General features: G+C 36.6%; 5 protein-coding genes across 6 annotated transcripts; 4 read left to right on the forward strand and 1 right to left on the reverse strand.

Moving 5' to 3' along the window:
• Positions 1-4,487, forward strand: LOC133862314 (heat shock cognate 70 kDa protein-like). The gene is made up of 2 exons (XM_062298094.1): positions 1-319; positions 2,658-4,487. The coding sequence occupies exons 1-2, from the start codon at positions 106-108 to the stop codon at positions 4,298-4,300; spliced, it is 1,857 nt and encodes a 618-aa protein (XP_062154078.1). The 5' UTR covers positions 1-105; the 3' UTR covers positions 4,301-4,487.
• Positions 4,488-6,474: 1,987 nt separating this feature from the next.
• Positions 6,475-9,337, forward strand: LOC133862318 (protein SOSEKI 5-like). Its single transcript, XM_062298099.1, has 3 exons — positions 6,475-6,843; positions 6,947-7,016; positions 8,557-9,337. The coding sequence occupies exons 1-3, from the start codon at positions 6,624-6,626 to the stop codon at positions 9,167-9,169; spliced, it is 903 nt and encodes a 300-aa protein (XP_062154083.1). The 5' UTR covers positions 6,475-6,623; the 3' UTR covers positions 9,170-9,337.
• Positions 9,338-10,582: 1,245 nt separating this feature from the next.
• LOC133863723 (nifU-like protein 1, chloroplastic) lies at positions 10,583-13,459 on the forward strand. Its single transcript, XM_062299786.1, has 3 exons — positions 10,583-10,978; positions 12,666-12,802; positions 12,907-13,459. The coding sequence occupies exons 1-3, from the start codon at positions 10,648-10,650 to the stop codon at positions 13,093-13,095; spliced, it is 657 nt and encodes a 218-aa protein (XP_062155770.1). The 5' UTR covers positions 10,583-10,647; the 3' UTR covers positions 13,096-13,459.
• A 20-nt stretch (positions 13,460-13,479) lies between these two features.
• Positions 13,480-15,259, reverse strand: LOC133863722 (uncharacterized). Of its 2 annotated transcripts, none has more exons than XM_062299785.1 (5): positions 14,863-15,259; positions 14,653-14,771; positions 14,034-14,105; positions 13,890-13,941; positions 13,480-13,794 (listed from the first exon to the last, which is right to left on the reverse strand). In XM_062299785.1, exons 1-5 carry the CDS (start codon positions 15,136-15,138, stop codon positions 13,678-13,680), a joined length of 636 nt encoding a protein of 211 aa, XP_062155769.1. In that variant the 5' UTR covers positions 15,139-15,259; the 3' UTR covers positions 13,480-13,677. The 2 variants fall into 2 exon arrangements, with proteins under 2 accessions (XP_062155769.1, XP_062155768.1); XM_062299784.1 differs by having other exon boundaries at positions 14,034-14,222; positions 14,863-15,258.
• A 1,379-nt stretch (positions 15,260-16,638) lies between these two features.
• LOC133864258 (protein ALP1-like) lies at positions 16,639-21,539 on the forward strand. The gene is made up of 3 exons (XM_062300543.1): positions 16,639-16,939; positions 17,075-17,213; positions 20,332-21,539. The coding sequence occupies exons 2-3, from the start codon at positions 17,081-17,083 to the stop codon at positions 21,375-21,377; spliced, it is 1,179 nt and encodes a 392-aa protein (XP_062156527.1). The 5' UTR covers positions 16,639-16,939; positions 17,075-17,080; the 3' UTR covers positions 21,378-21,539.
• The last annotated feature ends 624 nt before the right edge of the window (positions 21,540-22,163 follow it).

The following is a 22,163-nucleotide window of genomic DNA, read 5'->3' on the forward strand; positions in this document are numbered from 1 at the left end:
TCTGTTTACTTCTTGAGCAAGGAAACAAAGTCTATCAAAAGACTATCGTCAACCTGTCATCTACTTCATTTCCGAACGTGTCACGTGATATTCCAGACGTCGAGAATGGCCGGCGAAGGAGAGTGGCCAGCGATAGGGATTGATCTGGGGACGACATACTCGTGCGTGGCAGTGTGGCAGAATGATCGAGTAGAGATCATAGTGAACGATCAGGGCAACAGGACGACGCCGTCTTATGTTGCCTTCACTGACAAAGAGCGCTTGGTCGGTGATGCAGCCAAGAACCAGGTCGCCAGGAATCCCACGAACTCCATCTTCGGTAACTTTTAGTCTATAGCCATCTTTAGCTCTTTTACTTCCAAATTTATGAATCTCTTATCTGGTAGTATTTAAGAAGTAATAGAAAAGAATCTGATTGCATGCATTCTTCATTTTTTCTAGTTTCATCCGAAAATGGCGAAGCTTTGATAGGAATGGAACGGAATTTTTTATTTTTATTTTAATAAGGAGGGAGAGTGAGAGAGCAGCAGGTATATGAAAGAGAAAGGAATGAAGAATTGAGAGAGCAGAGCGGAGCGGAGAGATTAGGGAGTAATTAAGTAATAATGGAGGAGAGTTATAATTAATAGACATTTAAATCAGAATACAGAAGGTATTATCTTAAAACTCGAAAAGAAGAAGACAGAGACCTCATTATTTGGGAGGTTAAATATAATTTTCCCTAATTTTTTCTATGAGGTTATATTAATATATCTTTCGTTCCAGTTCCAAGTTCCAACATGAGTATTAAAAGGGATCTCTTGTTCATGTAAAAAAAAAAGGGATCTCTTGTTGAGATGGTAATTGTAGTTATTAAGAATTTGATTGTCTTCAAACTTAGGATTTTAGACTTATATTATTAACATTAATAGGCCCTGAGGGTGATGGGTGCTCTAGGTGGTTGGGGTTTACCTGTGCGTTTACTCAATACCACATCGAGATAAGGCTCTGCCTCTGCAAGACCTTAAAGTCTTACAGTTCCCAACATCAAATTCAAAGCCCCTTCGATCTAGTTTTCAAGTTCAAATTAAAACTGCTCTCTCTCCCTCTCAGAATTTGTTTCTTAATAAATTTTGTTGGAACGTTTCCTCTTGAATCTATTAAGATTCCTGGACCTTTGGTCCCTTTCTTTAGATCCATTTCTGCCGCTGCCCCTGGCTTTGGCAACTTTCAAGAAGTCCTCCCAGGGAGACCCTCTCTTTGCTGTCGTGAAAATCGACTCTTCTCTCTCGACTTCACACCACCTGATGCCCTCGCTCCCTTTGATGGCATAGCAATGATGCTCCCCCACATTCCTCTGATGATGGACCAATTCATCCATCTCATCAAGTATATATCTTTTATCCAATACTGCAGATCAACTGCGGAAGTACTCTTCCTACACCCAACTCCGCAAGATCTTTAATTTGTCTTGTCCTGATGCTGCAGACCCAATGCACGCACACTACTCCAGACTTCGAATCTCTGTCGGTTTCTGGCATCGTCCTACAGCCTCCAACGGTCTGATGGCCCGCTTTGCTGAGTATGTCAGAAACGTTAACGTTATCTTTCCTGCTCCATGGGCTTTCAACCCCCAACACGCTGCAGTGGCCACCGATCCCAACTCAACACCTCCTGTTGCCGGCCGCGCCCCTTGCTGGACTAGCACTGACAATATAGCTGAGCTCCTCCATCTGGATGCTCACGCCAACTGGTTTAGCATTTTCCTTCGGGGAATGCAAAACTTCAATAAACATTGAAAAGGCAATGTCTCTCTCCTCCACATTCCGCCCAACACATCGACTGCCGGAATGATTCTATTCAAGCAGCTTGAGGTTACTCCTCGCCGCAACAAGACTGTTTTCGGTGGAGCCTCTAACAATGAGTGCACACTGTTTTCGGTTGAGATACTCGCTTGACCGCCAATTGTCTTGCTCCCAGCTTGAAGTTTTTTTATCTTTTATTTTTATGTTATCCCAATGTATTTCCTTATTTCCTTTCAGTTATGCATTGTAAAAAAAAAAAATTAAAAAAAAATAATACCACATCTAATTGGTAGGTCATGCGTACAAGGTTCTCCTCGTAATAAATCTAGATGTCCATTTTCAATTCAAAACTCCATCAAGAGCTGAAAAAGATTAATGAGAATCATTTGAAGCGATCTCTTAAGAAATATTAAAATGCATTATCTTTTTGATTGGTTTGTTATAAGATAAACTTACAATCAATCATATGCTAGTATTGGTCACTGTTTTATATATTTCAAATCACCCTTGAATTTGATGTTGGCCCAAAAAATAGATGATCTTGACAAAAATATATCACTTCTTAAGAAAATTGGTCATATGAATTGTTTTATTTTTTTCCTATGAGGTTACATTGATCTTGTGCCACATTGTCTTTCATTCCAATTCTTAATGTGCCAATTGTTTTTCTTTTTCTTCCTTATTTGTTAGAGGTATATTTACCGTACTAACCTTAAAACTCATTTTCAATCCCTAAGTATGATCCTATTGTATTTTTTTTTTTTTAAAAAAAAGGGCATGCCAATTTAAAAGCTCTTCAATATTGAGATTCATTGCTTCTTCTGCTTTAGTCTTGTCAAATCATTTTATCATTTTTCTCTTATTATTTTGCAGATGCAAAGCGATTGATTGGTAGGAGATTTAGTGATTCCTTAGTTCAGAACGATATCAACTTTTGGCCATTCAAGGTCATTGAAGGTCATGCCGACAAGCCTATGATCATGGTCACTTATAAAGATGAAGAAAAACATTTTGCTGCCGAGGAAATCTCATCTATGGTCCTCAAAAAGATGCGTGAGATTGCTGAGGCCTACCTTGGGACAATTGTGAAGAATATTGTAGTCACTGTCCCGGCCTACTTCAATGACTCGCAGCGTAAAGCCACAAAGGATGCTGGAGGCATTGCAGGACTAAATGTCATGCGAATAATCAATGAACCAACGGCCGCAGCCATTGCTTACGGTCTTGACAAGGCTAACATTGGAAGGAAAAATGTGTTAATCTTTGATTTGGGAGGTGGTACTACAGATGTCTCACTACTTACCATTGACGATGGTACTTTTGAAGTGAAGGCTGTTGCTGGTGACACTCACCTTGGAGGTGAGGACTTTGACAACAGAATGGTAAAACACTTCGTTGAAATATTTAAGAGGCAGCACAAGGAGGACATTAGTGGAAATGCCAAAGCTTTGAGGAGGTTGAGAACTGCTTGTGAGAGAGCAAAGAGGATTCTTTCTTCTGCAACTGAGACTACCATTGAAGTTGATTCTTTATATAAAGGTATTGATTTCTCCTCATGTATTACCCGTGCCAGATTTGCGGAACTCAATATGGACTTGTTCAAGAAGTCTATTGAGCTAGTGGAGAAGTCTTTGATTGATGCTAAGATGGACAAGAGAGGAGTTCACGATGTTGTTCTTACTGGTGGTTCTTCTAGAATTCCCAAGGTGCAGCAGCTATTGCAAGACTTCTTTGATGGAAAGCAGCTTAACATGAGCATCAACCCAGATGAAGCTGTGGCTTATGGAGCCGCTGTTCAAGCTGCAAACTTGGTTGGTATGGGCAATGAGAAAGTTCAACACATTGTGCTCTTGGATGTCACCCCTTTGTCCCTTGGCGTGAGCGCTGATGGAGGGTGGATGTCTGTTGTGATTCCAAGGAATACCATCATTCCCACCAAGATGGAGGAGAACTACACCACCCGCTTTGACAACCAAACTTCTGTTTTGTTCCCTGTTTACGAGGGTGAGAGAGTAAAAGTTGTGGATAACAACTGGTTGGGAGAATTTAGGCTTTCCCCCATTCCTGCAGCACCCAAGGGTGCCGCTGACATTAAAGTATGCTTTGAGATTGATGCCAATGGTATCTTGAGTGTTTCTGCCGTGGAGAAGACCACTGGCGTAAGTTACAAGATCACAATTACAAATTACAAGGCTTCACCATCCACAGAAGAGATTCATAGGATGGTCGAGGATGCGGAGAAATATGAAGTTGAAGATGATGAGCACAGGAAGAAGGTTAGGGCTAAGGAAGCTTTGGAGAACTATGCCTACAAAATGAGGAGCATTGTAAATGATAAGGAGATTGGTGACAAGCTTGACGCTCCTGGTAAGGAGAAGATTGAGGCTGCTATTAAGCATGTGATTCATTGGCTAGATGGTATCCAGCATGCCGACGTAGATGAGTTTGAGGACAAGCTGATTGGACTTGAGTTAATATGCAATCCCATCATTGCAAAGATATCTAGACAAGAATAAGCAATTGACAATTAGAGTCTGTTATAGCAGACCATGTTGCCGGTGTGAGTAAGCAGCAGCCAGCATCCCGACTTTATTTGTCCAAACCTATAATTCTAGTATTTTTGTTGCCGGTGTGTTTTGATGTGGCTTTGTTGGGTAGCAGTTGGAAACTTTGAAATATGAAGTGTAATTTATGGTTTTGCCATTGATGGTGCGAATGTTCATGTTTCATGGCTTTTCCAAGTGCTTCAAGCTGTTCGTTCTTTCCGGCCAGTTGGGTTGCTTGCAAAAATTCAGTTTCCACAAATAGTTTTCATGCAAATTAAAATTCTAATAAATTGGATAATAGGCATGCATATTCTAAATATCAACCTAAACTAGATGTTTCGATTCGAAATGATGAAACGACGTTACTTCATCAGTGTGCATGAATAATGAGAGAGCTAAATGTACCAAATCTAACCATGGTCTATGCACTGTTTCCTTGTCTGCTATATATATATATATATAGATTAACACATGATAATTTACGTTATTTTCATTGCTATAAAATGTAAATGTAAGTTATTTTTCTAAACTAAATAAACGTTTTTTGTCAAATCATAAATATTTTTTCGGTTTAATTATTATTTTTAGCCACACTAAACACTGAAAAATATAAAAAATGTTTTTCAAAATATATTTTACACCGAAATAAATGCAACATTAAATTTATAAGTAATTATAACAAAAGATGAACCTGATGAATATTTAATCGTTAAATCCCCTAGCATCGAAAGTATTTGTAGGTAGTACTATTTCTCTGTCCTTACTTTTTTTTTATTCCCCGAGAAAGAGGTCCCTTCCTTACTGCGCTCAGAACGAGCTAGGAGCACTGCAGGTTAATAGTAGAATGTGACGAAAATGTTAACGACAGTAGCAAATGTCCCTGTTGAAGCATTTTTCGAAAAAGTCAGACAATGAGACAAGTGATGGATGACCGAGTGCTTTATGATGTTTTAAGTTAATTAAAACTCTCACAAGAAGGAAAATTGGATAGAAATTATTAGTATATATATATAGGAAATTGTGTACGTACTTGGTAAGAGACCTTCACTCCTTTTATAATTTGGTTGCTCCCTCCATTACTCTCTAGGTGTTTTAGGGACTCTCACCAGTAGTATGTAACTGTCTTGAGATCTTCTTTCAACAAATATTGAGAATGGTTGCCTAGCTTGCCTGGTATGAGCATGCAATTTAGTAAGCTGACAATGGTAAAATCTATTGCGGAGCGTTTTACTTGAGTGAGGGTAGACTTAGGTTCGAGGCTGCTACTGGGCTGCGCCATTGGATTTAATTTTGGCTTCGCTGGTATGGGTTTCTTTGGGGGCTTTTCTGGTTTGGACATATATACATATATAATTCGGCGCTCCTTAGGCTTCTTGGAAATCAGGTCTTAAAGGCCTGTCGGTAGTATGGTCCTCCAGTAGCCCCCAATTCTCTTGAAAGATTAGCCTATCAACCTGATCTTGAGAACTTGGTTGAGTTGGGTCTAGTGTTTGATGGACCACTAAAGTTGGGCCTTGAGAATCCGCTGGTGATATGGTCCTCTAGTCCTCACCAACACGTGAAATATTTAATTAAAAAATGAGATAAACTATAAAGTTAGGATTCAAATTCAGTATCTCTTAAATCATCAATTATCTTAAAAGCTTAAGCTGATAAAAAAAATGTTAGTTCAATCATTTTAATTAATATTCTAACCGAATGAATTTTCTCCGACCCAATTAAAATATAATCTTTTCTCCGTAAATCAAGTTTAGCCTTTTGTATATCCCTAATAGCTCTTCTGTTTGGAGTTGCACAGAGTCAGCAGATTTTTGTATTAGCTTCCATGGTCTTGATTTTTGTCAACTTAATTGCCTTCCAGTTTTTGAGTGTCATTGTTTCACGGGAGTAGCTTTGACTAGGTACATTGAAAATAGAAGTTAATTAGTTTGAGGCTCACTTTGGCCCGTGAGCTTGCCAGTAATGGACAAAGCATTTGAGGAACATGTTGGCTTTCAGCCCTACACTTGCACCAAACGCCCCACAAAATGGCTCTAAAATTCTAAATTATTGCCTTTCTAAAATTTGCTGCACAAACTTATATGCTAAAGTAAACAGCTTAAGATTTGTTGCTTGTGATAAGATTTCAGCATTGACAAAATTTTATGGGCAAAACTCAAAATCCCTTCTTGTTTTATAGCAGTACTACTGTACTCGTCCCTTTCCACCCACCATGCTCCATACTTGTATCATTTCCCAGGCCAAGCCCTTATAAATGCATGAACTCCCACTCGTCTCCTATTGATAAGCTTGAATGGCAGCAGATTCAAGAGGAACGACAGTGATGTGCATGCCAAGGCAATGGCAAGACAGGGAGACTAGTCCCGAGAGAAACAAAATCTGGTTTGAGCCAAAGCCCAAGGCTACTGAGCAAAAAGTTCCCGTCGTTTACTACCTCTCTCGGAATGGCCAGCTTGAGCATCCTCATTTCATGGAGGTCCTTCTCTCTTCACCCAAAGGACTCTATCTTAGAGGTACTGATCAAAGGCTCCACACACTAGCTACATAATTTATAAAGGTCTAATTTTAATTCTAGTAGAATCCGATCCGGTTGTATTTACTTTTCCTGTTTCTCAGATGTGATGAACAGACTAAATTTTCTTCGAGGACAAGGCATGGCCGATTTGTATTCTTGGTCTTCAAAACGGTAAATTTAGTTTTATATATATATCCACTTAAACCCAGCTGGTTGGTTTTATTTAAAAACAAAAAAACAAAAAACAAAAAACAAAAAAAACAAAAAGTAGCTAAGAAAGTTATTAACTCTTAGAATATATATTTTCTATATTCTTTTCATGTTAGCATGATTTACTTCCTTTCTTACCTTGTGTAATTACTTATAATAAAGATCATCTCCATTTCATTTGAAATAGATATAGGTAGTGTCTTTTTTTTTCTTTTCTTTTTTTTGTCCAGATTTAAAGTTAGGGACAGAAATTTCATATAAACTTGTTTGTAAAAAATTTTCTACAACTTACGTACATATAAAAATGACATATGTCTTTTAAGTATGTGAGAAACACACACACACAAAAAAAAAAAAAAAAAAAAAAAAAAAAAAAAGCATGTGAGAGCACATACTATGAGGAATGCTAAACATCCAAACATTTTTTCTCAGAATTTAGTCCCAACCTGATGTGTCACAATCACAAGAAATCTATCATTTTGTTAAATGTGCCACAACTTCATAGGATTGTGACATATCAGGTTGAAACCAAATTCTAGAAAAAAATGTTAGGATGTCAAGCATTTCTCCATATTATTAAAACATGTCATTCTCACATGTCAATATTATATATGGATTGTATGAAATTTTATATAAACCGGCTTGTATGAAATTTATGTTCTAAAGTTAGCGCATCTAACGGTGTACATAAAGTCAATGTTGACACGTCTTTTAAAAAATTTAAATAATGTGACATCATGTATGACATTAAGTACACAAACTTTAAATTTTGATCATGAATCGATATTATATATATAATATTCATTTCATTTAAAATAAAGAGTATCCTATTGCTATTCCGTTTACCACACTTTAATTCATCTATAAATATCATATAATGTGATACAATCTAATATGCTTTAATATATATGGTAAAGATGTAACCTTAAGAGCCTTTATCAGTCTCTCTCTCTCTTTGATCTACTTCTACACTTTCTCTTTCACTTTATATATTTTATTATAGAGAAATGGTACATGCATCCCAATTAAACTGCACACTCCTATGCATGTACACACTCTTTGATGTAGAGGCAGATGATTTTCACTGTTTAATTCATCTATAAATATCATATAATGTGATACAATCTAATATGCTTTAATATATATGGTAAAGATGTAACCTTAAGAGCCTTTATCAGTCTCTCTCTCTCTTTGATCTATTTCTACACTTTCTCTTTCACTTTATATATTTTATTATAGAGAAATGGTACATGTATCCCAATTAAACTGCACACTCTTATGCATGTACACACTCTTTGATGTAGAGGCAAATGATTTTCACTGTTAAGTCAAAGAGTGCGCATAGGGAAATCATTTCTCTTTATTATATATTTCTACATAAACTAAAAGTTTTTAGCTTATCTTCTAAGTTCTAATCATAAGCCAAGAAAACAAAGGCTAGCTGTCACTAATGACTGATCGACTAAGCATGTATATATGATGGGAGTCATTTTTAATTCAGGAGCTACAGAAATGGATTTGTGTGGCAAGACTTGTCCAAGAACGAATTCATCTACCCATGTCACGGCCATGAATACGTTCTCAAAGGCTCTCGACTCCTAGAAACTTCTTTGAGCTTTCGATCCTATGAAACAGCAGTATCATCATCAACCTCAAACATTTCCTCGGAGACAAACAGTTCCAGTGTAGATTCCAATATTGCCCCTGTCATTCCCAGGAAAAAGAATCAGTCATGGGGTTCATATGACGACCTTCGTGAATATCAGGTTTACAAGGCCAAAACTGTCGGAGAGTTTGCCGGAAAAGCCGCTAATGCAGCGACACAGACTGAGGATAAGGGGAGGCAAAAAAGAGGGAAAGATAGTGAAGAAGCTGAAGATCAGTGTGAAGGGAGTACTGCCATAACTGGGCTGAGTAGAGAAGAGGATTCTTTAGCATTTTCAAAGTCTTTGCAGAGGTCCATGAAGGTTGATGGGTCAGCTGATACAGGAAATCAAACGGTGGAGAGTGATCGTCCCGGTGGGGGGATGAAGCCGTCTACGTTTCTGATGCAGTTGATCAGGTGTGGATCAAGAAGGATCAGAGATTCTGAGTTAACAGCAAGTAAGGATTGAGGGTGTGATACATATACAGGACAAGATGTATACAAATGATTTGTGGTGCCATGTATGGAATCTGATATTGAACTCGCGCGAGATGATACGTTAAGAATAAGTTAGAATAATTCTACATGTCATATAAATAATCATCAAATTATAAAAGTTACCTCATTATTTGATAAATTCTTGATGAATATTTATATGACACGTAGAATATAATTACTCTAAGAATAGATGTATGATAAAAATTTTGAAAAGTGTTTTTTTTTTATAAAAAAAAAAATGTGTATTTTGTTATGATATAAAAGTAGATTTTGATTGCATCATTATTGAAATCCTTCAGGTTCAAATGAGCTATTGTATGATCAAATCTTGAACGTGAAAGCCTTATCAGCCAAGAAAAAAAAATGAGAACCTATATATATATATATATATATCTTTTCCATCTATCACTTAATTCGTAATTTTCCCCTTAACCTTTCAATTTGATTAATATATCATTGGGGTTACATGTCCCTTACGACTCAAAATGAAAAAAAAAAAAAAAAATTCTAATAAAAATTGATTAAAAAAAATCAGAGAAGAAAAAAAAAAGCATCACTTCAAAATTTTGTACTTTATTTGTTTTTTATTTTTTCTGAATTATTTTTTGTTTTTATCTTTTTTTGTTTTTATTTTTATATATATATATACACACACACACACACACACGATATTTTTGTCATTTTGAAGCCAAAATGGGACATTACAATCATCATGGTAAATTACTAGAGAATACCTTCGATAAGGATGGGCTATAAACATCTCATTTTACAACAATCAATTATAAGTGAACAAGTCATTAAAAAAAAAAAAAACAATAAACATGAAAACACATAATCCTTTGAAACAAATTAAAGAACGACGATTTCTAGATAGTATACCCTCATTTTTTTCTCAGTTTTCTTGGGCAAATCCGGTGGGAATGGTGGGATCTTTGCAACTTACAAGGAAAAAAACTTAAAAAGTGCTCTTTTGTCCTTTTTTGGTATAAAATCTTGTATTTTTATGTCTAATATTTAGTTATTTCAAAAAAAAAAAAAAAATGTCTAATGTTTAGTGTGTGTTTAGATGATGTGTCGCCATCCTTATCAACTGGGCTCTCAAATTAATATGGTACATTAACTAAATTAAAAGATTGTGGGATCGGAGGATGAAAAATGAGTATCAGATTAAGGGAAGTAAGTCTGTAAGTGTAGTTTGAGAAGAGAAAAAGGACTTACAATATGACGTGGCATGCTATAACCGTAGGTTATGCAGCTTGTGCCATAGTGCTCACCGCAGTCTATCATTCCTCCTCCCGCGACCACACAGTCCACACACAGTCCCGCGGCTCCCGCCCACTAGTCCACCTAGTATTACTTTTCATATTTAATCCTGATTGCCCTCAACTTCCCAAAATATCAAAACTTACCCCAAATTCATTCAACCCTCACCATTTTCTGACTCCAACAATGGCGTCTCTAACATCCATCGGATTACCCGGAACCCTAACACCTTCCCCCAAAATCCCACTCAAACCCCACCAGTACCCACAATTCAGATCTCTTAAGCAACGCCGATTTCCCTCTCAAAAAAGGGTCTTTTCCAGAACTGCTATTAAGGCCTCGAACCCAAGCGCACCCCCTGACTCCTCGCCAGGACTGTACTCTGCCCAGAAATTCGAGCTCACCGCTCGAAACGTGGACTTGGTTCTCGAGGACGTTCGGCCTTATCTCATTGCCGATGGTGGAAACGTCGACGTTGTGTCTGTTGAAGACGGCGTCGTATCTCTCAAACTCCAAGGTGGCTTGGCTCTTCTTCTTCTTTATTGGTTTATTTTAATTTGAAATTAATTTGATTGGTTGTTTGTTTTGAAAGCAGAGGTATTGAGTGGCATAGCTTTGTTATTCTAAGTATTGGGCTGCTTTTGTTTTGCTCTTGTGGAGCTTGTTCAAGCAACTCTTTTTTTTTTTTTTTTTCTTTTTTTTTTTTTTTTTAATATATTGGGGATATCATGGGCTAGGGAGCAATTAATATGATCAAGGTTAAGCACTTAAGCTCCTTATGGCCTTATGTAGGATCACAAGCAGTAGTTATGTACCATTTGACAGTTTGTTTAATTTATTGACTCCAAAAGCCAAGTTAACTAGAAATTATTTGTTTTGCTTTGGTTTGGTGATGGGTGGCATGGATGAAGTTCTAACTCTGCATCATAGAGTGATGTACATCCGAATCATTGTCTAACTCTGATTGAAGAGCCTTTATTTTCTGTCAAATAATCGTTCAACATGATTTTTAAAGGTAACTAAAACTTGCACAACATCAGATTTCTTTTGAATAGGAAAGAGCCATACAAATATGCTAAAATCGTCAACAAAGGAAACATAGATTTATTATTATTGCTGGAACGAATTGGGAAAGGACCCCAGACATCAGTAAAGATTAAATCTAAGGGGATGCAGATACAGAATTACACAGAATTGGAAGCTGCCTTATTCTGGAGGACACGTTGATGAGAGGAGTTGGTTGACGATTCTGGAGGAGGGATGGCCTAGACACTGATTTCAATTGACCACTGAAGTTCTTTCTCCAAGAAAAATTGTTGGTGAGGAATAGCTACTTGAAGAAGAGTTCAACGGGAAAAGGCCATTCTTACTCTCGCCGTGAAGGTGGATAGTCATAGCCCCATACTGGAATCCTTGATGCAGAAAAAACAGGGATGAAACTCAAAATAAACATCATTATCACAAATAAATTGATGAACATAAAGTATATTCTTTGTTATTTGTGGAACATGAAGTTTAAGCAAATGCTTATTTTTTGAGGAAAATGAAGAAGTTTGATTAAACGCAATTTAGGATGAAGGCTAACTAGAGGTGGAGATGGTTTAGGACGGATGTGGTGTTTTGAGGTGGTGGATGAAGAGGATGAATCTGTGGTAGCCATGGGTGACAAATGTCTAAGGAGCACAGTATTTGGAAAAGATTTTGGCTTCACGGTTTGGTCATTGGTGATAGCCTTTGTGTTGTATTAATAGAAATAGTCAGAAGAGTTTTTACATGATTCTAATTGCTGTGAGATAGAAACCTACTGCACATCTACTATTACAAAGTACACTTGTAAGTGAAAACAAATTCTATGTGATATCTTCTCCTTGGTTATCTTGTTCAGCTTTATCTCTTCCTCTTTTCCCTTGGTGTTCACGTTTCTGCTGTTGATTGTTATCTAGTGACACTTGATCAAATTGTGTCGCATCCAGATCATTGTCCACTCCTTTTTCAGAAAGATGGAGTAACTGACGTACCTTAAATTGTTAAAGCTTCCACTGAGAAAAATAGGGGAAGAAAAACTAAGATTTTTTTATATGGGTGTATGTTTTTCATTTCCATTGTCACACGTATAATTCTTTTATATATTTTAAGAATGTATCACAAACATATGATCCTACTAAACCCGCCTGAGAGTTCTGCGGCATTGAACAAATATGCAGGAGCATGTGGGAGCTGTCCTAGCTCAACAACTACAATGACGATGGGGATTGAGCGAGTACTAAAAGAAAAGTTTGGAGATGCAGTGAAGGACATTCGTCAAGTAGATGATGGTGAAGTAAGGGAGACAACTGTTGAGGTGAGTTTTACACTGACATCAGGTGATAAGGAAAGAAAGACATTAAGAAATGAGTTGAATTTCATTTATTGATCATGACATTTCTAGATGCTCTGCAACTGCAGGCAGTAAATGGTCATCTTGACATACTGAGACCAGCCATTAAGAACTATGGTGGGAGTGTGGAAGTGTTGTCTGTTGAAGGAGGCGATTGCCTTGTAAAGTATGTAGGGCCTGAATCCATTGGAACCGGAGTTAAAGCAGCGATTAAAGAGAAGTTCCCAGATCTTGTGAATGTTGTATTCACTGACTAGGTTGCTCACTATGTTAGAAGCTCAGCTAATTTGTTATATGCTCTGCATTTTCCATCGGTTCAGGAATCACTTTCCTAGACATAGTTAAACTGCATTCTCTGATGCGAACTTGTCTTGCGCTATATATCTTATACCCTGTTTACAATGGATGTTTCCTCTGGCTCATAGTCCACAGTCGACGGTTTCCTTGCTTAATGAGTTTGTTATTGTTCCGAATGAGTTTCCCCATCCCTTGTTGGTCTTCAGTAAAAGTTGTTGTCCCAATTGGTTCTCTTGGTTGGATAGATGTATATGTAAATTTACCGAGAAATATTGTTTGGATATCTTTTTCGTGCAATTTGGTGCCACTTTGGAGAGCTCTCAATTAGTTGACTGTTGGAAAGCTTTAAATCAATCATAGCTCATTATTATTGATAATACAAATCTATCAATGGATCCATAAGATGCTTTTCTAATGCAGCTCCATTTACGATAGTTAAACGTATTAATTACATCAAAGGCTCTTCTTTTCGGTTTGACTTTGTTGCCTTATCTTAAACTTTGGCTCAAGTTATGGTACAAGTCCTGGCTAAACAGGTTTTCCTAGCCAGACTTATTGTCTGTATCAGTAGCAGCAATAATTGATTTCAGCCAGCGTGATAAACTGATCACAAACGGTGTGTAAACAAAATAGCAAGTTACTGTCCAGCTGACTAACCCCTGCGTACAACAGAAATCTCAAATTTCTCAGAAGAATGAAGATGTTATTGAAAATAAATAAAAAATAGCTCTCAGTCGTCTCTATAGTCAATTACCTGACCAAATATTTCTATGTTTGCTTGTGGATAATACCAAAGGTGGAAGAACCTGAATATGAATACCAGACAGATCCATCAACACCAATAGATTTTTCAGTTAATGACTGGTGATGTATCCATTGAGAAAGAAGACAGCCTTACTTCATTATAGGGATCTCAGCCAGTGGGCAGCCAAAACCAACAATGCATGCCAAGGTGAACCCAAGCCATGTCCTGTCCAGGGAAAACCAGATGAATTCTGCTGCTGCAAATAATATGTAGGCCTCGACATTGTCTGCTACTCCAGCTTTATAAAGTTCAGCACTCAATTCAATAAAAAGCACCAGTGCTCTGAGTTAAACAAGGATGTAGCTGTTATCAAGGAAATACATGCTTGCTGACTATTGGAGATAAACTCAACCTCTCCTGTGTAGAAGAGGTTAACGCAATAAATGAGTCTCGCAATCCTAAACAACTTGAAACTAAGGATAATGACCAACTCATGTTGGAGAAGTAGAGGAGACCGTGAGATCATCTGAAGACTTGAGAGTTCTTATAATTTTTTAATTCTCTTTTGATATATATTCTGTAAAGATTGTTTCCTACTTACTATACAATACAAACTGATGTAAAACGCTTGAATTATAAATACAATTCAGCCCCTCTAGAATCGTAACCTGGTTGAGGCATTCTATCAAATACTTTCCGAGTGTGATTTCGTTTACTGACAAACAGGAAAATACTGCATGGTATTAGAAATTAGAGATCAAAGATTACCCACATCAGCGAAACGGCTGATTTCTCTAGGCTCCCCTCTGAATTCTTTGATGAGGCCCTTTCATCCAAGAAGAGTTGAAGCAGCCCAACAGTGCAGTAAAACAATCCAAGCAAGAAAGGAACCTAGCAACATTAAAGCATTTTAGGAACAAGGTAAAAATCTGGGAGGCGGATGAGGCTTTCAAACAAGTTCAGGATGGCACCCAGAATTTACCCAGATGTTTGTGTGGAGAGGACCAATATTGATTGACCCTTTTTGGTATACCACAAGATTCACCCTGGAATGAAGTCCATCAATAAGAGGACCCAAGAAGAAACCTGAACCAAAAAGTGAGAGTGAAATGGAACGCCAATGGGTTCTAAGGCTTATACTTGTCTGCTTTTTCAGGCTGCAACGAGGTATAGGCACAATTTTTTTGCACTTCGCTTGGTGAGGGTAATTGGAATTGGGAAGAAAGCAAGAGGATCCCAAAGCAATGAAGGCTTGCATTCTTCAACACCAACATGAAATTTCAGCTCTATAAGCAAGTTGGAGACGGTTTTAAATCAGTTCTGCAGTACAGTTTTGAAAGTCCATTAATCCAAGACCACAAACTGAATCGGAGAATCGAAGCCTGTGCTTCTATTTCTATCCACCGTGCGATGGAAGAAAATGACAAATGCTTGATGGGCTGAAGCCAATTCAACTGGGCCTCTGGGCTTTTAGCGGCCAACCTACTCCCTTTCTAAGACATCAGGACTCCCAACTCCAAGGCGGCTTCTTAATTACAAAGTAATGGTTCGTCTGGTGTGTGATTTTTAAAAATAAATTATGAATATAAAAAAATATATATTTTTTGAAATTATATTTGAATGGTTCAAAATCTGAGACAAGATTAAAAAAATTTAGATAAGTTTCTGAATTGTTCTCCCCCACTCTACTATTGGATAAAGTTTTCATTTCAATTGGAAAAAAAAAAAAAAAATTGTGACTCACTCGTTTTATTAAATTAACATCTGTCTTTAGATGTTCTAAAAATATATGCCAGATTTTAAAATAGAGACAACTCTTTCCGAGTAACTTGACAAAATAGTCCCGCAAATTCATGAGAGGGGTTGCCTCCTCATTAGTGACCAGGCTCAAGAGATTGTTTACCTAAAAAAAAAAAAAAAAAGACAGGTATTTTGAAAACCAAATTTCTTTTTTATCCCCTTTTAATGAATGAATTTGTATAGAAACTTAAGGATATGTACAATCATAGCCTTCCCCAGATATGGCTTTAACTCATTTATAGATCTTTTTTAAATACCATAAATAGGGACATAACTAGAAATTTAATTTTAGGGGTGCTAGATTGTATTAGATTTTTTTAGGGGCCAAAAAAAAAAAAGACAAAAAATTTTTATTTTTAATAAATTTAAAGCCTTTTTTTCACAAATTTTTTTTTTGGGTGAAGGGGCCATGACTCCATCAGCCCCCCTCAAGGTCCGTGGCTAATCATAAGCATAGATATTTTTAAAAATAGACTAAAAATTTCTTCAAATTGAATTAATGTATTAAACTGACACTAATCCTTAAAACAAATAATGCTTTAACTTTTTTACCACACTTACGTTAGGCTGTCATAGTAAAAAAGAAAAGCTTTATGAACACTGTTTAGTATTACCTCGATCACTCGCTCTATGGCTCGCACAATGCCACAATGGACTGAATATCTACCCCAAGAAATAGGTTTTAACTCTTATCTACTGTCGTGATTCTCGAACCATTGAAGGCAACAATGTACTTCAGGAAAAATAAAAGAATAAAAAAATAAACCGAGTGTTAAAAGTGAATCTTAAACTTACCATAATAGATACAAGTTTAGGGGAATTGGAATATGGGTTATGTGGGATTTGAAAGCTATGACATGCTATATATATGTGCGTTTGTGTTTGTGTTTGTGTGGTAGGAATATATTTATGTGTATATATATATATATACGTGTACCCATAAAAGAAACTAAGAAGAAACGAAGAAAGACAGAAGGTAGGGGAGTCACCCATGTCCAGAATCTCTCTTTTCTCCTCCTCTTGCTACATTGTCTTAACTTGACAAATATATATCAGCCCGCGTCACTTACAACTTCTTGGTTCCTTCCAAAGCCTTTTCTTCACCCATATCTATCTCATATATATTCCCCACAACTTGTTATACTAGTGCATGCTTTGAATTCGCAAGAAAAAGTAGCACTTACCTCAACCCACACCGTCTTTGGCTCTTCAACATAGCACCTGCATCTTCAAAACCCAATCTTGTTTTATTTTTATGTGTATGTTTTCCACTTGTTTGTCATCTTTTTCGTTGGTTTCAAATTTTGCTTATGATTGATTGGTTTATATTGTCTCTGGGAATTCTCTTTCACTCCTTGATTTTCTTGGTTGACGCTGCTGGGTCTTATTTGCAGTATTCAATGGGACCCATTAGAGGGTTCAAGAAGAGGAAGAAGGCAGAAAAGAAAGTTGACCAAAATGTCTTGGCTGCTTCGTTGCGCTCCCAACCCCAGCCCTTGGATTGGTGGGATGACTTCTCCCAGAGGATTACTGGTAGGGTCCTTCAATCTCCAATGTTCTGTACTATGCATTTATATATACTGTTCGGTTGTTGGTTGGTTTGATTTTTTTTGAGTTTTGTTGATTCGATGCATTGAGATTGGTGCCAGTGGTCATGTCTGGTTTGCTGCTTTTATGAAGGCGTATGTTTGGATTTCTTTGCCTTCGGTGAAATTTGAAGATATGGGTCAATGCAGTTTTCAGTAATTGGATTGAATTTTTTTTTCTTATATGTTTCGTTCATGTTTTTCGTGTGTAAAGCATGAGTTATGCAAAATGGCAACTGGTGTGTACTTCTAACAATCTTTTTGCTTATATTACTTGCTTAGCTTCTTCTGGTCGATTTGTTTGGTTGAGCTTTGCTTTGTCCATACATAGATATTGCTGACAGTGTGGCATTCCTTGCATGATGATTACGAGGGCATTAGCTAGGTTTTTGTTCTCTGTTCTTGATGAAATTTAAGGACATGGGTTGATTCCAGTTTCGATTGATGAGTATTTCATTCAAATATTCTGGCTATTCACACATTATGACTTTAATAATAGTTTATGTATACCTAATAACATTATACAATGAAACACTATTCTTTTTCTTCATTTATATGCGTTATTGAGTTTGTATTGATTCCAAAAAGTGATGTTCCTCTTACTGCGCATGTTTGATGAATTGCTAGTGAGGGTATATAAGTTGGTTTTCTTTGTATCTGGGAAACATTAAGACTTGGGACAAAAAAATCCAGTTTTTAAGAAATAGATTGGTTTCTTGTATTTCTCTTGCAAACCGATGAGATATTGTAAAAATATTGCACTGTGTCTGAATTATTCCACTTATATCCTCGTATGTATATCTTGAAACGGTAACAGCCTTAGTCTTTGGGCTTCTCTTGTCTATTATATTTTTACTTCCTTTCCTAACGGACTAGGTAGGATCAAAGGAAGAAAAGTGCACAATTGTTGAATTTTCCATTGACTTTCACATACTGTGATTTAACAATTAAAATGTCATGTTGATTCAGAACAGCCTATGTGCAATGCTGCATTGCCCATTATTTGGCATTCCTCAACAAAATTTATAGGAGTCACATAGTATGCATAAGCTTATGCTTACAGTGTGTCTCTATGATCGACGTTAGTATTCTATTATGTTGGGAAGGGGTCTATGAGTGGAAAAGTAGGTCTGCTATTTTCTTTATTCAATATTTTTCTGGAAGATTGTTGCCAATATTATGATTTATAATTTGTAAAAGTTCTCTTTCACTGTTTAATGAAAATGGCCCAAAGTCGATATTGGAAAGAATTGAATGGAAGAAATGGACCACTTCACAAATAGCTTGACAGAAAAGCATAACTATGGTAGGGGAGGAATGATTGAGCACCTTGTTTGGTTTTTCTTGTTTTGTGTCCTCGGATATAATATAATGCATAGGAGTAGAAAAGTTGTATTCTGTTAATGTCGAAGGTACGTACTTTAGAGGATGTAATTATCCCAATTCTTCCAATTATCTGCATGTGTTTTGAGACTATCTATTAGTTCCAAAAACATAATGTTTTTGGTTATCTTTAAATGAATTGATGATCCTTTTTACGTTTTTCCACTATAAATCATCTACCGGATTTTATTTCCAGATTGTCTGTCTTTAAAATTTAGATGGGAAGTTGTTCTTATGGTTTCAATACGTGATAGAGCTTCTCCCTCTTGTCTTTAGAATCTCTCTTCTTTAAAATATGTCACTATTATTGTAAAATTAGAAATCAACTTGTGTTTTCTGTTATTCAAAAACATAAACACCCAGGATAACTTGCTTTTGGAAATGGACCCCTTCTCATACAGTAACACTATAACCTAGCAGCAATCTTAAAACGTTTATGCTGTTCATCAAATGGCAATGCATTAGCCCTGCTTTTTTGTATCTCCTGGATGTTCTGAATGATTTTGGGACACTTCCAGGCTCTATAGTTTGTTTTGCTTCAATTCTCGAATTAAAAGTTTCTAGACATACAGTTCCAACAAAAAAATGATGCATTTGTAGTGTGTTTAAAAACTAAAAGAAGGAAGTTTCTTAATTTTTCTTCTTATATTTCAAATTTCTTATTGAAGTGAAAATGATAAATGTGGTATTTCGCCCTGGAAATCCAGATTGGGAATATCGTGGTCATCATGTGTCAATATCTAAATTTAATTATTAGTGAGATTGCTTTCCCTACAGTTCCAGGTAATTATAATTAGAACATGTTTAGTAGTACAAAGTTGATATGCTGTAAAAGAAATAACTAACAAGACATGCTTTGTAACGTTGTCTAGATACAATCTGTTGTTTAACTATGAGGGAATGCTCTTTTTTTGAAAGTAAATTCATTATGCTTCCATGAATCATTATAATTGAATATGAGTGGACTTCTTAATTTTTACAAGCAAACCCTCTCCTAAAGACAGTGAGGCATAGGCATAAGTAAACCTACATAGTTATCTAGGACATGAGTTTCTAGTAAGGCAGTGAGGTGTAGGTTTTTAGGTATGTCAGACATTTGATTAACTGTAAACAAATAAAACTGAAAGATTCAGATATTTTAGATGGGCTGGAGAAACTCATGGAAATGACTCCAGAAAGCATGGCTATTATACAAGAGTGTTGATTCTCATCAGTTATGAGCAAAGGATTTTACATAAACATCTAGGCGGATGAAATGATTTTGTGGCATGCTCTTCAGTTTATGGACTTGATTTGCATATGGCAAATGGAATACAGCAAAATATGAAATACTCATTCTTCTTTCTTTCAATTCAATACAATTTTTCCTTGTCCATGTTTAAAAATATAACCAAATTTTGTTGGTTTTGCTTGTATCTGAATACCATTTAGACTAAGTAGGCCATCATCCCCTTTAAATATATGTTGTCTGCCAAGTTAGAACCTCCATCCCTTGCGCATAAATAGGAGAGAGATAGAGAGAGACCCAGATAGAGAGAGAGAGAGAGAGAGAGAGAGAGGCAAAAGAATGTTTCCTTAAAGTTTGGTTTCACCGTGTTCTTTATTTTTTTTTTTTCCTGAGCGTTTGGTTTCACCATGTTCACATTGTTAAATTACTATGTTCCAATTTTGCCACTTTTCAGGGCCTTTATCTCAATCAAAGAATTCAAAGAAATTTGAATCTGTTTTCAAAATTTCAAGAAAGACATTCAACTACATTTGCTCACTTGTGAGGGATGATATGATGGCTAGGCCTTCAAACTTCAATGACTTAAAGGGCAGGTCTTTGTCTTTAAATGACCAAGTGGCCGTTGCTCTTAGGAGACTTAGCTCTGGTGAATCATTATCAAGCATTGGTGAGTCATTTGGGATTAACCAATCAACAGTTTCCCAAGTAACGTGGAGGTTTGTGGAAGCAATGGAAGAAAGAGGGCTTCGCCATCTTCATTGGCCTTTAACAGAAGCGGAGATGGAAGAGATAAAATCGAAGTTTGTGAAAATCCGGGGCCTTCCAAATTGTTGCGGTGCAATTGACATAACACACATCATGATGACTCTGACTACAATGGACTCGGCAGATGATGTCTGGCTTGATCGTGAGAAAAACTGCAGCATGATCTTGCTGGCAATTGTGGACCCAGATATGAGATTCCGCGACATAATTACCGGGTGGCCAGGAAGTCTGAGTGATGACCTTGTCCTCCGTAGCTCAGGTTTCTACAAACTTTCTGAAGAAGGAAAGAGGTTGAATGGAAAGAAAGTGGAGATCACTCAAGGATTAGAGTTAAGGGAATATATAGTAGGGGATGCAGGGTTTCCACTTTTGCCGTGGCTCCTTACTCCTTATCAAGGAAGAGGCCTCTCGGATTTTCAGTCCGAGTTTAACAAACGGCATTTTGCAACCCGAATGGTGGCGCAGAGGGCGTTGGCCAGGTTGAAGGAGATGTGGAGGATAATTCAAGGAGTAATGTGGAAGCCTGATAAGCACAGATTGCCGAGGATCATTCTTGTTTGTTGCATACTGCACAACATAGTTATTGATTTGGAGGATGAGATGCAAGATGAAATGCCCTTGTCTCGTCATCATGATTCAAGTTACCAACAACAAACTTGCCAATCTGCCGACAACACTGCCGTTATCATGAGAGAAAAGCTCTCTCTCTACTTATCTGGAAAATTGACAACTTGAAACCGTCCTTCTTTCTCCACCCTCTGGACCAGTGTCTATGATTTTATTGTTAACTACTCTGCCTTTTTCTTAGTTGAACTGGGAAATTATACTTGTTAGCTTATGTTCTTGAACATATATTAAATGATAATTATATCTGAATCTCTCTCTCTCTCTCTCAAACTCAAAAGAGTTTTATTGGATGGTGAATATGACTAGGGGGTGACACAATAAAATGTGGCAGACATGATTTTATTTGCATTTTATACATTCTTGTTGCTTGGATGATGAACTGTAATCATGCTGTAGAGTGTAGAGAGGCAAAGTACGTAGAACATGCACTCAGGAGGCAAAACACTTGATCAAAATGCAAAATACTTTTTTAAATGCGGATCCTAAAAAATAAAAAAATAAAAATAAAAAATAAAAAATTATTTTTATATCACATCAAAACACTTTTTTAACCATTTTTTTTTTTTTTTGGTAAAAATCATTATCAAACATATTCAGTTTCGAATTGGGTATGATAAATTAAAACATTTCTCCTTTTTAATTCCTTTTTTTTTTTCCTCTTCCGATTAAAAGTAAGTTTTTTTTTTTTTTTTTCTTTTAAATTAACACCACTGTTTTCTCCTTTCTTTTTTGTGCTTTTGGTTTCAGAGTTGCACACATTAATTAAAGAGAAATCCCTTACTCCCTTGATATCAGTGAAGATGAAATTTGATTCCAGATTTTCAAAAGAAAAATAAAAGAATTTTAAAATCGAACTACTTTGAAATAATAACATTTGGCTTTGATATTGATTTT

The sequence above is a fragment of the Alnus glutinosa genome, chromosome 3 (genome assembly GCF_958979055.1).
Source record: "Alnus glutinosa chromosome 3, dhAlnGlut1.1, whole genome shotgun sequence".
NCBI classification, from domain to species: Eukaryota; Viridiplantae; Streptophyta; class Magnoliopsida; order Fagales; family Betulaceae; genus Alnus; species Alnus glutinosa.